The sequence below is a fragment of the Dermacentor andersoni genome, chromosome 6 (assembly GCF_023375885.2).
Source record: "Dermacentor andersoni chromosome 6, qqDerAnde1_hic_scaffold, whole genome shotgun sequence".
Taxonomy (NCBI): domain Eukaryota; kingdom Metazoa; phylum Arthropoda; class Arachnida; order Ixodida; family Ixodidae; genus Dermacentor; species Dermacentor andersoni.
Genome location: NC_092819.1, coordinates 66,496,047 through 66,512,795, shown reverse-complemented (window position 1 = coordinate 66,512,795; position 16,749 = coordinate 66,496,047). Strand labels below are relative to the sequence as shown.

Sequence of the window (16,749 nt, the reverse complement as noted above, 5' to 3'; positions counted from 1 at the left end):
TCCTTTATTTTGAACCCACGTACTCTTTGAAACGTGTGTGTGAACGCACTAAATGTGCTCGTGATTTGTATGAGCTGAATTGTCATTTTATTGCAAGCTTTCGCGTTTCTAGGCTGCATTCAGATTTCTATAGAGCTGCGCAAGCTTTGGAACGGTACAGAAAGCACGAAGTCTTGTGAACTACATTCAGCGGCAAGATTTGATTTCTAGAACTTCGCTACGCAATGTAATGCGCAATTGCACCACTGTGTGCGGTGCAATTACAGCACATAATTTTAACCACATTAGAAAGCCTACGGATTTGCGACTCCCGCTTAGCACTCGTTCCAGGCCAAGGAAATGGCTATTGTATTTGCTGATCGCCTTTAATAGCGCCTTCTTTGCAATGAGCAACCCACTGTTCTTTAAATTTAAAGCTGTCCATTCCGCATGTTTGACTGCACGTGCCTGTCATTGCGTCGCTTGCAAAATGGCTTAACTATATGCATGGAAACGTTTACTTAAGTTTGTTTCCGAGATCGCGAATGAGACTTTGGTAAGCTGGCGAACTGGAAACGGTTAATATAGATCGAGCTCGAAGGTTGTGACCATGTTGAGAGTATACCCGAATAAGGAGAACTGTCGAGCGTCACATGAAATTCTCATTAACACTTTCATTATCTTGCCATATTTTTTTCTTCTCGCGTCAGGGAAAGTGCGCACTGATGCCTGTCTTCCTCTTTTCTTGTCTCGTTTCAGATTTTTAATGGTTTTCACGTGTCTGGTGCTAAGTGTTTTTTCAACAATCAAAGACTTCGAACTATTAGCCGGTGCCATACTGCTGCGAATGGTAAGTCCCTTTACATAATGGTTAGCACGATTTTCTGTGCGAGCACGTATCATCTACGGAAGTGGGAATCAGTCCTTAATACAGCATGCTATGTCCAAATGTGTGCTCAGGTTGTGCCAGCTATTCTGCAAATGTATATACACCATGCGTCAGTATACTTCACGACCACATCAAGACCCAGATATGCAGCATCTGTGCTGAATTAACAGTGGGTAAACAAGGAAATTATCAATCTGAAAAGAAAAAAAATTTTCGGCAAGTGTGCTTATCTTAAACAGCTCCTTCTGTTTTGTTAAAAACAGTAGTAATTTCATGTCTTGTTAGCGTTAGTGATTCGTATTTACCGTAAGGAAATATTTGCTAAATCTTCGACGCAGGGCGTTATCATCATTTACAAACTTGCATATTGGAAATGTGCGTAAATGAGTTATGGTTTCTAATTTAAATATGACAACAGACATAGTAGAAACAATGTAATAGTTGTAAGCCTTTTTGTTTGCTCGGATATTGTTTTAGGAAGTTTTTAATCGAGAAGCGGAAGAGACATGAGGCACAATGGGCAGGTAATCTTGGCGCCTGCTCTATCGCATGGTCTCATTTCCTTTTCGCATTTAGTTCTTAATACATTAAACAACCGTGCTGCATAACATTCGCGTGCATTGCTGCTTTCATTGCTTGTAAAAAGATACCTCAACCATTTGCCAATCCTTACGTCCTTACTATTTGCACTCACCTTGCTATAAGTACTCCCACATTGCGGCAAGCAGACCTTATATACGCGTACATTGGTGTAACCGAAATATCTGCCATTAACGTTACTTACCATACCGATTCTAATCGCGTTCATACTGTGAATCAGAAGACCACGTCTATACCCAGATATGGATGAGACAGAAAAAAATGATTCCGCCCTGCTGTAGAGCCTTCGTGCTAAGCGTGGTAATCATTGAATGAAAAATGAAGAATATATTTCGCGGTGAACCCTCGTTTGCAGATCGTTAATTGTTGCAGATCGCTAATCGTTTAGTGACGGCGCTAGCACGACTCGATGACCAGCCGCTTTCTGCGCAATCTTGTAGTGCCGGCTGATGCGACCTTCACACCAGAAGGCGGTTAAGGAGCGACTGAGGTTTCTCCGGTCAAGCGACCTCCTTGAACGACTTTGACACTCCTGCGTTCCTTTGTCTGTGTGTGCTTCTAATTTTCCCCCCTTTGCCTCTCTTTTCATGTGCGTGCACTTTTTAAAGATATTTCTGTGTCCCCTTACCCCTTCCCCAATGCAGGGTAGCTAACTGCATACCTATCGTCCGGTTAACCTCCCTGCCTTTCTCATATCTTTATCTCTCTCTCTCTCTCTCTCTCTCTCTCCCTCTTTACGTACACAGTGCTTTATAAAGGCAGATACGTAAGATCAGAAAGTATAGTGTCATGATATATAAACCAGCACTGCTATGCTGACATAATTATTTACTTGTACATATATGTTTGAGATTTTAGTGTTGTACAAAATATTCAATTAGATAATTTCCACTCTAATCAAGGCAACACATGACTGAAATCAACCCAGAGAGAAGGCTGGATACAGGAAGGGATACTATAAAATGGATCACATCTGTGTTATCAATCGTGTAACAGAGAAATCTGCGAAGTGTAATCAACCTCTCTATGTGGCTTTCATAGAATATGAAAAGGCATTTGATTCAGCAGTAATACCAGCAGTCATAAAGGCTTTGCGTAATCAAGGAATACGGGAGGCATACCTGAACATTTGGCAAATATCTACAAATATTCCACAGCAACCCTGGTTCGCCTTATGAAAAATAGAAATTTACCTAGCAAGAAAGGCTTAAACAAGGAGACACTCTCTCCAATGCTATTCACTGTGTGCTTGGAAGAAGTATTCACGCTATTAGAATGGGGAGGTTTAGGAGGGAGGATCAATAGCGAATATCTCAGCAACCATAGGTTTGCAGGTGATATTATCCTATTAAGTGGCAATGGGGAAGAATTACATTAGATGATTGAGGACCTTAACCGAGAAAGTGTAAGAACGGGGCTGAAGATTAATATGCCGACGACTAAGATGATGTTCAACAGCCTGGAAAGGGAACGAGAATTCACTAAATAAATAAATATTTATATTAAATAAATATCTAAACTTCATTCGCGTGGCTACGGACATCGTAATGACGCCTAAATAGTGCGACCACTGCGTATGGTCGTACCGGCTACGGTACGACTTTATAACTACATAACTAATAACAAACACCTATAAACATTATAACTATATAACACAAAGGTAAAAAAAAACGAAAAAAAAATAACAACTGCAGTAGACAGCAGAAGATAACATTAAAGAGCAGCTGCAAAAGCTGCGTTATCAAGTAGGCTAATTACGGCAGCAGGTAGTCGATTCCATTCAGAAATGAATTTCCGGGAAAAGAAAAGTGATTTTGAAAAGATTAGTTCTGCAACCACATTCCCTGACCTTGGGCTCGTGATCTATTCATCTAGATATGTAATACGGCAAGCAAATATACTTATTGTGGTCTATTCCAATTTAGGGCTGAAAATATATTGTTACAAAGCGTCAAGCGTAAAGCTTGCCTTCTTTTTTCTAAGGGCTCCTATTCTAATGTTCGTTTTGTAGTAGTAATGTTGAGCTTTCTTGCGTAGTTACCTAATACATACCGCGCTGCTATATTTTGGGCTCTCTCAAATTTGTCTCAGTTGGTATCCGTGGGAGCGTCCCAATGATGCACCCCATGCTCTAATAGTTGTCTGACATAGCTTTTCTTCAGAGGATTATGGGCCTGCTGGGGAAATAGCTTCGTGTCACACCATCAGAATCGTAGCACTTGGCATGCCTTTGCTGCAATGAAATTGAGTTGCCTGGGTCAACACATGAATGATGTGAAAAATATTCCTAAGTACTTATACTCGGAAACAGTCTGCAAAGAATAACTGGATAGATTATATACTACCGCTGGCATATGCTTCTTCGTAAAACGCATGTGGACAGTTTTTTGTGCGTTTACTTGTATATGTGATTTTCTACAACTAGTTTTCCATTTCAGCTAAATCATTTTGTAAAATAAAGGTATCAGCAACGCTTGTAATTTTTCTAAATCATAAGCAAACAGTCTGACGTAAGAAGCAATGGTGTCGGGACGGTCATTTGTAAATATCAAAAACATAAAGCAACGGGCCCCACCTTACCATACAGAAACAAAAGAAAAAAATTAGAATGCATATCTGCTGAGCAAAACAAAGCGACGTGTGGCATGATAACATAGAGCACGGTACTTTGAATCAGCACTTAACCCTCGGGGTGGAACCGGCAACATAAATGCATAAAAGGTGGAATCTTCGCTTGAATAGTCACCATTCTGCATTAGCAGAAGAAAATTCGTGCGTGGCACAGTCACGTTGGTGCCTGCTTCACCCCCCCCCCCCCCCCCCCCACGCTGTACTGATCCAGTCCGCCTTTTTTACACTGTAGACATGGCCTTCGTCCGCTTAGGGTTCGCTGACCAAGGGTCGGACCTCCCCAAACAAGGTAGCTGGGCACGCATCGTAACAGTAGTCAGAAGAACTTCAGTTTGGCCTAGTTGGTGTTTACTGCATATCATATTGACCGCAAATAAAGACGGGGACAGCGGAAGAGAACACATGAACAACACGGGTGGTAGTAGTAGTCATCCTGGTTTCCCTTTTCTGCCCTGAATACTGGAGTCTGCGATGTGTGAGGCTCAGCGCCTGTGCTGTCATTTTGATGAGGTAGACGCGCGGCTGCGTAGTAGAAAACCTGCGTTAGCACAAGAAAATGTGTGAGTGGTGCAGTCATGTCGGTGCCGGCCTCACGCCGCGATGTGCCAAATTTTGCAGAATATTTGCAAAATGATGACACTGCCTTTTCTCCCTCAACATGTTGCTATAGCTAGACGTCTCGTCAATGTTACGCACGGGCAAGCAGAAGTACCACTAAAAACTTTGGAAAGGAACGACGGCACATGATAAAGGCCCACCCGTTGCGTACTTCGTCGAAATTGCAAAATTCCGCGAATGCATTGAAGTATAAGAGGGACGGCAATACGATTCGGCGTCACCAGCTGCCGTTGACGTGAGTGCAAGTTTATTACCAGCGGAGGAGCTCGCTGCCTCTCCCGCGGTAATAAACTTGCAACGTACTTGTAATAAACTTGTGGATGTACTTCCACAATTTAAGGATTGCTTCTCATTGACCTCGAGGGTCAGTCAGACACCACTGAGAAAGAACCGAATAACCACGGAGGAGACACCCAGACCGGATCAATAAAACCCGCAGCGTGTAGAGCCGTATGAACGTGAAGCGATCCAAGAGCAAGGAAACAAAGTGCTCGAGGGTGACGTTACCAGCCATCAAAAGCCCCTTGGACATAGCCAGTAATGTTGTGTTAAAAGAAAGACGATGGTTTACGCTGTTGTGCTGACTGCCGCAAGATTGACTGGGTGACAAAGAAAGACGTATACTCAATACCGCGTTTCGACGATTCTCCCGACAGTCCCAGGCATGCCAACTATTTCTTGCCGATGAACCTAGAAAGTAGGTATTAGAAAATAGAGGTCGACAAGATGGAGAAAAAAAAAACGGCTTTCATAACGCCCGACGCGCTTTACGAATTCAAAGTCAGGACTTTGAACTGAAGCGAAAGTGAGCCCTGTCTTAGGGCTCAGCTCCACCGCCCTTTCACAAACTAAAGGATATGGCTTTGCCAGGCCTGTTACGAATGGACGCCTGGGTTATGGACCTGCTGACAAGACGAGTATTCCAGCGGGCGGAGTCCTGCAAACAGTTCGACCATTCTGATTGGCCGGGATAAGGCCGCGGAATTCCCTTGTCTAGTGACCTATAGGGAGAACGAGGGCTTAAAAGCGGAGATCTTGAGTGCTGTGTACGGTGTGTGCTCAGACATGCAGTGTGCTCACATGTAATGTGCTCACGTGTAAAGTGTCCCGACATATAGTGTGTTCCAATATCCATGGGGCCAGTTGCGAGTTGTATATATGTAGAATAAACCTGTTTCTCATCTCCTTCAACCTCATCTCTTGAGCCACAAGCAAGCCTTGGCAATAAAGACAGACGACGGTGTGGTTTCGCTTAACTGTTCATTTTAGTGCGATGCCTCGCTATATCGCAGGCCAGCGACCATGTTGTAGACGCTCTGGCGCTCTCTGGCGACCCAGGCTCGAAGGTATCAGACCCGGGTCCACCACAAAAATTGGACTCCAATCCAAGCGGTGAAGGTTGTTGGACAGGGAAGCTGTAAATGACACCTATAACGATCACCCATCGCGACGTAGCTTGAAATTATTCACATGGCGGCATTCACACGCCCTCTACCTAACTATTAGCCTAAGACGTCTGAGCGCTCTGCGACTTGGCTTGCGCCACTATACTTCATGAACCTACAAAGAGTGGACCAGAGACGTCAGAAATGGTGTTAACCGCACTTTCGCTGCACCTCGTGTTCACGCTGTTCTTCAGGAGCCTTCACTGTACGAAGCCTTACCATAGCACTGTCATAACCCAAATCATGCAGTTGCTAGGCGGGTTCTTCTTTTACACACGAAAGTGCAGCTGCGTCCCTGCCTGCTTCGTATGCCACAGTGGCCGCTTCCCGGCAACTGCCGCTTATGCAACCGTAATGTTTACCGGGAAATGCTTGCGACAAACGCTGTGCGCCATGGCGAGCTTTCTGGTTCCTTTTTTTCCTTTCCCACGCGCAGACGACGCCGCCGCTAGAAGGCAAGTTTGCTTTTTTTTTCCTTTCCACTGCACGGCCGGCATCCCCGCAGCCGTCAATGCGGGGAGGCGAGTGCCATTTTATAATGCGGCAAGGAACCAAGCGGGTCAGGCGGCGCGTGCCTCCCGCTGATTCGTTGAGTTTTTTTGCCACGGACACGACAAATGCATTGGCAGGTAGAGGCATACAGCTTCGCCATAAAATGTTCAATTGTCTGGTGAACTGCTATGTAGGAGGACCACACTAGAAATGCGAACACGTGGCTTCGTATCCCACCTGCCGCCACTTTTTCCATTGGTGACACCCACTAAGCTTTCTTTGTTGTTTTGAGTTTAAAAACAACAAAGAAAGCTTAGGGTGTATTACTTGCTTATCTCACACTAACTGTACACTGTGCGACGCAGTATTCGACGGTGACACTGGGTAACACTAGGAACGCCTGCGCAGACTGCGTGACAGTGCCCACACACAGAAACAGTTCGTGTGTATCGTGTGTACCTGTGTGTGTGTGTATGTCGTTAGATATTTTCCCTTTTCCTTTCTTTTCTCTCTCACCTATCGCATCCATTTGCCCCTCCCCCAGTACAGGGTAGCCAACCGGAGATAATCTCTGGTTAACCTCCCCGTCTTTCGTTTGCCTTCCTCTCTCTCTCTCTCTTGAGCTTCAAGAACAGGGCCTCTTGATTCTCTTTCTTCTCGTCACCGACGATAATGTGGCGATGGCGAACGGCTCGAGCCTGTGGTGGGTGCATGCTAGGACATGCTATGTCGGGTACTGTGGCGGGCGTTGATTGTCATTGTGGTGGTAGTACAACGTGGAGTGTGAAAAAGAGAGCTAACGATAAGTGCAATAGCGGTGAATGTGACCCACGCCGCTACAGTGGAAGTGTATGCGCTTGTAGTCGTCAGGCGTTCGCCATTTAACCGAATCTCGATAGCGTGGGAACGTCGGCAGCCGACGATGAACGGAGGCACTAAGTCTAACCGAAGGGCGGGTTATGGAGCACACGGGTTGAATGCCTGCGTTTGCCAGTTCTTTGCGGACAACTGCCTGGGTGAGGGAAGTCGTCGATTGAGCATGCTCCGAAGGGAGCACGAAAGGAGATGGCGATGCAGTCTCAATTTAGCGGCGCACAATGCGGACAACGCTATCCGTAGTGGATGACCGAAGGGACCGAAGTGATGACCGAAGGGACGACCGCGTAGCAGCGGTGTGGGGAAGCCGCACGAACTGTCTGGCGATGCGACGGCTCTTTGCGGTTTCGGAACGCCTCCACTCGTGGATAATTTCGTCACCCGTCGGGCAGTCTTTAAAAACGAGCAAGTTAAACGCATCATCGGCGATGGCTTTCAGAACATCCCTCACTTTGTCAGCTTCGGGAATACTGAGATCGACGCGGCGGCGAAGAGCTAGGACATTAAGGATGCACGCAAAGTACGGCTCTGTAGCTGTCTGAGCCCGACAGGTTAGGTCTTTCGCAGCGGCCCACTTGCGAGCAGGTAGCTTGCCAAAGAGGTGGCGTAGTTTTTCATTACATAAGTCCCAACTTGTCAGCCGTTATTCCCGTGTGTCATACCAGATGGGTGGTGGTCCCTGGAGGCAGAAGGCAAGATTTGCGAGCGTCACCGTCGGGTCCCACGGGTTGTGTGCAGCGACGCGTTCGTACACGCCAAACCATTCTTCGACGTCGAGGCTGTCGGTGCCTTTGCAGGAGAAGGTGCCAGGGTCGCGCCTAAGGTTCAAAACGACTGACGGTACGGCGGCGTCGCGGATGTTAACGACGCGGGTGCTGATGCCGTGCTTGACATAGGTCGTCTGTCAGCATGATAGGACGGTCGAGTACAAACCCGCTGCGGAGTTCCGTCTTGCGCAGTGTGCCCGCACCTCCATCAAAAGTGAAATTGACAGAGGTATAAAGGTGAAACGAGACTGTGTTTGGGGCTATTCAGGAGAAATGGCCGTTAGAGTCAGTGTGGTGCAACGTTAGGCCCTCCCCACTACGTCGTCTCTTTCGTCTCGTCGGTGCTCGTCTGCTTTGTCGCTCTCGTGACACCGTGACAACAAATACGTAGCAGTGAACAGAAAGGTACGATATCTTTTATTTTAGGTCCTGAGCGCCAAGTATATTTCAGAGGCAACTTTAAAAACTTATCACTTCAGCTTTGCTGAGGATGCCTTGGTTCTGTGCAGCGCGGCCGGATGTGTTCGAAATTACTTATGCCCAAGAAATTTCAAGGGAGCTGAGGACGTTGGTTCTGCATTGTACCAGTTCGCTAGGCTGGAACAATAGTCTCTTGAACGCATAGTGCCATAGCACTTTATTCACACCGTGTAGCCCACCCAACATGTACGTAATTTTCACATTACCAGAATGTTTTACAATCACACCGTAATATTGACCAGTAGTGAAAATACGTGCACTCTGGCGAGATAAATTTTAATGACAGGTGTGTAGGGTAGCCGAGTAAAATGTTTGACATGCAACTGCAAGGTTGTTATAGCGGGTCTTTCCACAAAGACTTTAAGATTTAAAAATAGTCGATATAAAAAATCGGTAATATGGCGGTTCCTGTGGAGGTATGCCATCAGTGGTGGCAACCACGGGGTGACAAGTGCTAAGTCGTCACTACGAAACAAAAATTATTAATTAATTTTTAAGCTTTAATTTGAGTCAACTTATTGCAATCCGTAAAATGAAACAAACTCTCCGTAAAAGCCATATAAGCCTTTGGATGTAAAAAAAAAGAAAACGAGAGTGCCCGTGGTTATGTGGCCCGACGAATTTCGGCTATCAGAACGCATGATAAACAGAACTGGGGAGGCTGCAGCGAGCGCAAAGCCGCGCCCCTCGAGGTGACGTTCTGCAAACGTCACCCAGCAGCAGGCAGCCAGCGCGCTGCGATAGCGAAGAGTATGGAGCACATAAAGGCTTAGAGGACAACCATGGGTGGTCCTGATTCGATACTCTGTACACATTAGACTGGGTAGAAAGACGTAGAGCGATGGTAGCAGCACAATGAACGTAAAATGCCTACATAAACCGACGGAAAGCAAGCAGAACTCAATATGCCTATAAAGGATGCTCCCAGACGTCAGGAACTGAATTAGTGCACTTAATATAGTCTACTGCATGACGTCCCCTTGGAGGCACCGTCAGCACTGATTTCAGAGCTGACGTTACTGGCAGCTGATGACGTGCTAATGGAACGGCTTCTTCGATTCCCCTTGACAAATTACTGGAACTCTCGACGAAGGACTCGAGCAGCGGAGAAGCTTTGCTGTATCGAACTTGTTTTTATTTATTATGTGTGTGATGTCCCACTGTTCGCAATGTATCTTTCTTTTTCGAATTGCTGTGACTCAATGCGCACGAATGAAGCAACGCTCAGCTCATGTACGTAGTATGCTATATGAAAAAAGAAAAGAAGAAGAAGTGGCGTTTGAATAATGTACCGGCGGCGACGAAAAAGCGTTTAGAAATAGTCTTGAAGGTTAATGTCGAGAAATTTGTTCTCGGAGCGCGTAAAACCATGCAACATTTTTCTTTTTCTACGTACTACTACTACTACTACTACTACTACTACTATTACTACTACTATGACCAAATAGATCAGTTTACGGAGCTTGTTTTTAGCAGAATGCGCAAATACATTCCCCAGCGTATATCCAGACGGCCCCACTGGTTCTCGTCTGAACTCATAATTGCCCTAAAACATAAAGATAGCGTGCACCGAAAATCTAGAATTCCTGTGCCTAATGAGTGGAGAGAAGTACGCTTTTCTTTCGTGCTCTCTGTAAACGCCTCTACAATCGGAATCATGACTCATATTGCATTCTTGTTAAAACAGCCCCTGGGACCGGCCCGCGGAACTTTGGAAGTACAACCGTAAGCTCTCGAATATACGTGCAGAGTGCTTTCGCCTGCTTGACTCTATAGGAGTAGAAATCCAAGCAGTCGCACATTGTTTCGCTGGCCGTTTCTCGTCATTATATCAAGCTGCAGGTAGCAATGCTGGAGTGGGTCAGCATCACATGACGGCTGCTACATCTAGTGCTGTGTTGTTTAATGAAAAGCTCATCCACGAATGCCTTAACGCGCTTGAAGCCTTCCCCATCCTGTGGCCCTGGTGGCATCCCCTCAGAAATTTTTAAATCCTATGGCAGTATATCTTCTTCAGTATTGAGATCTATATTTAAAAAGTATTTCGCTGCTTCCACTTTCCCTCACGTGTGGAAAACTTCTTGCGTTTTTCCTGTACTTAAGTGTGCTTGTAAAACCAATGTCTCGAGTTAACTCCGGATGTTTCTTCTCTGTGCCTCGTCTAAGATTTTTGAGCTTGCTCTTCACAACATAAGGCCTTTTACTGTGATGAACTCACTCATTCCGAATCAGAATGGATTTCTCACCGACCACTCCACTATCACAAATATCGTAAGTTCATGATTGACGCCATTTACTTCGACCTGAGCAAAGCCTTTGATGTAGTATACCACTGACTGCTTCAGATTAAGCTTACGCACTGTTATGTTATGGGTAGTAACAAAATCCCAATAAAGAAAGGCGTCAGGCAGGGAGATACGATCTCTCCAATGCTATTCACAGCGTGTTTACAGGAGGTATTCAGAGACCTGGATTGGGAAGAATTGGGGATAAAAGTTAATGGAGAATACCTTAGTAACTTGCGATTCGCTGATGATATTGCCTTGCTTAGCAACTCAAGCGACCAATTGCAATGCATTCTCACTGACCTGGAGAGGCAAAGCAGAAGAGTGGGTCTAAAAATCAACCTGCAGAAAACTAAAGTAATGCTTAACAATCTCGGAAGAGAACAGCAATTTACAATAGGTAGCGAGGCACTGGAAGTGGTAAGGGAATACATTTACTTAGGGCAGGTAGTGACGGCGGATCCGGATCATGAGACGGAAATAATCAGAAGAATAAGAATGGGCTGGCGTGCGTTTGGCAGGCATTCTCAAATCATGAACAGCAGGTTGCCATTATCCCTCAAGAGAAAAGTGTATAATAGCTGTGTCTTACCAGTACTTACTTACGGGGCAGAAACCGTGAGGCTTACGAAAAGGGTTCTACTCAAATTGAGGACGACGCAACGAGCTATGGAAAGAAGAATGATAGGTGTAACGTTAAGAGATAAGAAAAGAGCAGATTGGGTGAGGGAACAAACGCGAGTTAATGACATCTTAGTTGAAATCAAGAAAAAGAAATGGGCATGGGCAGGACATGTAATGAGGAGGGAAGATAACCGATGGTCATTAAGGGTTACGGACTGGATTCCAAGGGAAGGGAAGCGTAGCAGGGGGCGGCAGAAAGTTAGGAGGGCGGATGAGATTAAGAAGTTTGCAGGGACGACATGGCCACAATTAGTACATGACCGGGGTTGTTGGGGAAGTATGGGAGAGGTCTTTGCCCTGCAGTGGGCGTAACCAGGCTGATGATGATGATGACTGTTATGTTGTTGACTCGTCAGCTGTCAATCTCTTGCGTCGTTGTCTTCTTGATGGATTATGTTATGTTAACGTCAATGGCCAAACGTCTTCTTTTTACATGGCAACTAGCGGCGTCCCTCAAAGATCAGGATTACGACCACTCATTTAAAAATTTTTTTTATAAATGACGTTCATTCAGTTATTCGGAACTCTTCTTTTCTTCTACATACAGATGATCTAAAAATTTTAAAGCAAATTCACATTGTTGATGACTGTCGCACCTTGCAGTCGCACCTGCTTTCATTTTCTAAATGGTGCAAAGATAATAATCTCTCCTTGAATACAGTTAAGACCAAAGTCATAACTTTCACACGCAAAACAGCTAGCTTTCCTGCTTCTTATTCTGTAAATTCTGTACCGTTCTGTAACGTCTGTGAGATCAGTGATCTTGACGTACTATATGATGCAACCTTACGCTTTTCTTCTCACAGTAAACACGTTACTATGCTGTGTATGCGCTCTGCTGGCTATGCTTGCAGACTATCAAGGGAATCGAAGTCTCCTACACCGCTCCGCAAGTTCTACACAACTATCTGCCTTTCTCAAATTCAATATGCGTCGGTCGTCTGGAATGGCTTTTCCAGATAAGGTCAGCTCCTGAAAAAGCTTCTAAGCATATATAATCACGTCTTTGCAAACACTCGACCTTGTTCTAACACTGTTAGATTGTTGTCATTGCCCTTACTTTGCTCCCGACGTAATCACGCTGACCTTCAGTTTCTCTTCAAGCTCCTGCACGGTATCCTTACCTGTCCGGAATTCCTCAGTTGTATCATGCTTCGTATTCCGTGGAAGGTCACCAGAGAACATAGACCTTTGCATGTCCGTGCCTGTCACCAACAACACGCAACCGTCCAAAGAATACAGTGTCCTTATAACTCATATTTTCATGATCTTGATATATTCCATTACTCGCTGTCATCGTTCCTCTCCGAGCTTTACCTCGTTGTGTCATAGTTTCATGCATTGTTAAACGGCCCTTCTCCTCTTTTTCATATTGAATGTACATTGTGCCTTTGTTCTAACTACTCTCTTCACAATTGTGCTTTTTATTCATTGCTTGTCTAAAAATATTCCCGTGTATTCTTTTCTGCTTTTGTTTTTGGATTTTAATGTATGCGTGTGCCAGCACTCAGGCCTTAGGGTTAATGAAGGGAAAATAAGACATCCACTTGATAACACGTCTTATTTTTCTTTAATTACTTCTTTCCACCTTGCGGGTTTCCGCAGAACTATTACGTCAGACTTTAGGGCTGTTCCTGGGCACGTTAAATAAACATGATTCAGTGATTATTATTAATATTATTATTATTATTATTATTATTAAAAATTCACCAACAAGTTCGAACTTTCTAAATCATTTTCTAAACACAGACAGACAGACAGACAGACAGACAGACAGACAGACAGACAGACAGACAGACAGACAGACAGACAGACAGACAGACAGACAGACAGACAGACAGACAGACAGACAGACAGACAGACAGACAGACAGACAGACAGACAGACAGACAGACAGACAGACAGACAGACAGACAGACAGACAGACAGACAGACAGACAGACAGACAGACAGACAGACAGACAGACAGACAGACAGACAGACAGACAGACAGACAGACAGACAGACAGACAGACAGACAGACAGACAGACAGACAGACAGACAGACAGACAGACAGACAGACAGACAGACAGACAGACAGACAGACAGACAGACAGACAGACAGACAGACAGACAGACAGACAGACAGACAGACAGACAGACAGACAGACAGACAGACAGACAGACAGACAGACAGACAGACAGACAGACAGACAGACAGACAGACAGACAGACAGACAGACAGACAGACAGACAGACAGACAGACAGACAGACAGACAGACAGACAGACAGACAGACAGACAGACAGACAGACAGACAGACAGACAGACAGACAGACAGACAGACAGACAGACAGACAGACAGACAGACAGACAGACAGACAGACAGACAGACAGACAGACAGACAGACAGACAGACAGACAGACAGACAGACAGACAGACAGACAGACAGACAGACAGACAGACAGACAGACAGACAGACAGACAGACAGACAGACAGACAGACAGACAGACAGACAGACAGACAGACAGACAGACAGACAGACAGACAGACAGACAGACAGACAGACAGACAGACAGACAGACAGACAGACAGACAGACAGACAGACAGACAGACAGACAGACAGACAGACAGACAGACAGACAGACAGACAGACAGACAGACAGACAGACAGACAGACAGACAGACAGACAGACAGACAGACAGACAGACAGACAGACAGACAGACAGACAGACAGACAGACAGACAGACAGACAGACAGACAGACAGACAGACAGACAGACAGACAGACAGACAGACAGACAGACAGACAGACAGACAGACAGACAGACAGACAGACAGACAGACAGACAGACAGACAGACAGACAGACAGACAGACAGACAGACAGACAGACAGACAGACAGACAGACAGACAGACAGACAGACAGACAGACAGACAGACAGACAGACAGACAGACAGACAGACAGACAGACAGACAGACAGACAGACAGACAGACAGACAGACAGACAGACAGACAGACAGACAGACAGACAGACAGACAGACAGACAGACAGACAGACAGACAGACAGACAGACAGACAGACAGACAGACAGACAGACAGACAGACAGACAGACAGACAGACAGACAGACAGACAGACAGACAGACAGACAGACAGACAGACAGACAGACAGACAGACAGACAGACAGACAGACAGACAGACAGACAGACAGACAGACAGACAGACAGACAGACAGACAGACAGACAGACAGACAGACAGACAAAAAAGATAATTGGAAACTTGACTGCAGGATCTGTCGTTGTACCTCCAGGTTTTATTATGTCAACGTTCACTACAGACATATTGGGCGTCTGGGATCACCAATAGCATGCCGTATGTCAAGGCTGCGGAAATATTCACTTTTCGGCTCAAATCTTGTGGTGATTAAAATACTCGCGCCATCTATAGCCATTGTTTTGACATTGTGCCGCTGCTGACGAAGAGGTCGCGGGATGTATTCTCTCTTCGTTGCGCAGGCATTTCCACGAATAAAACAAGCTGTTGCGCACCGAGCTTTAAGTGATCAGGATGATAACTATTGTTACGTGATTATATTGATTTTTATTCACATTTCGCTTTGAAGTTGATGCGGAGACTCGCCTGGAATACTTGAACTAATCAAATTTGACTACAGCTATTGCAGTATGCCATTTTGTTTATCCCTTCTTAATCTTTTCCTCTTTTTACAAAATTTCTGTCTGTATGTCCGTCTCCGTACAACATATATATATAGATTTACTTATGCCTTTAATAACCCAGGCTCTACCCACGTCCTCCCTGCATCCTTTCCAATTCAGTTAAACGCATATACAGAAAGTGCTCAGGACCTCCAAAACTGTTCGTTATATAGGTCACTTTGTTGCAATGGTCGCGCACCGTACGGCTCAAGAAAAGGAGAGCTTTATTTAACATGAATTCAAAAGAGACTCACTGAAATAGGTCGTAATCCTTTTTTTTTTTGCACAGTTAATCAGACAGAATGTGCAACTGCAGCCAAACTCTTCGTGTGTTTTGCATGCTTCGTAGCAAAACACAGAAGAAAAGCCCTTGCCGTCGAAACCCTTAGGTCATTCACAGAATCTTCATCTCTTGACTGGTTAACATCCCTGCCTTCGTGTATTCCTCTCTCTCTCGCTCTTGCCTTTGTTAATATTTGCGTAGTTTCCGCCTTAGCTCGCTTTGAAGCTGTCGTCAGTCGTCAGTTGCGATGACATCCTGCCGTCGTCTTCTGCAACGCATTCGTCAGCCGTCGCACCCACTGATGTTCTGCAACAGGCAGCGTACAAGTTGGTCAATTCATGATGCAATGCATCAGGACACCGGGACACTAAAGTGCATAGCTAGTGCTGCCATTAGCGTTAGCGCAGAGCGCATATTGCTGACGTCAGTGAAAGGCAGTGGCGGCGGTGTTTACTTTACCACCGTTCGTGGTAAACCAACAAATCAGTGGTCGGGCCCGTCTAAATTTTTTCGTTGTACAGGCAAATTCGTTGTACAAGTTTTAGTTGTAGAGGCGTTGAAAATATATGGAATATATAATAATCTAACCTAGCTATAATCAATCGTTCGTGATACAGGTCGTTTCGCTGCAGGAGCGCTCGATCGATAGTATTACGCTAAGCGGTTCTGCCGCGGATGCGCGGAGAGAAGAGGTATTTGGTGGTGATGCAAGGAACCCATCAGTGGTGACATGTGCTTCCTCCGTTGTGATTAAACGGAGCTACTGATTACTAGCGAGTACGACGGACGCCTTGGACGCATCATGATTTCAGAGGCAGCATGCGCAAACATACGTAGCGCGATTCAAATCGAATCTATCCACAAGGAGTGTTTACTTCCTCATAACCGTGCAGCCGCGGATAAGCCAGGGCGAGCTTTCTGGTTCTTTTTGTTTGTTTGCCTCCCACGGCCGGTTCAGCTGCTGCCGCGCAAACCAGGCATCTGGTGATGACGCAAGCAACCCAGCGGCGGTG

At 45.5% G+C, this 16,749-nt stretch overlaps 1 protein-coding gene across 1 annotated transcript in view; it reads left to right on the top strand.

The window, feature by feature from the left end:
• Nucleotides 1–744: 744 nt before the first annotated feature.
• Nucleotides 745–16,749, top strand: part of LOC126522342 (potassium voltage-gated channel subfamily KQT member 1-like) — a 185,437-nt gene continuing 169,432 nt past the window's right edge. Inside the window, exon 1 of the mRNA XM_050171073.3 lies at nucleotides 745–829. Coding sequence (XP_050027030.2) covers nucleotides 746–829 — 84 coding nt within the window. The 5' untranslated portion in view covers nucleotide 745. The remainder of the gene's footprint in view (nucleotides 830–16,749) is intronic.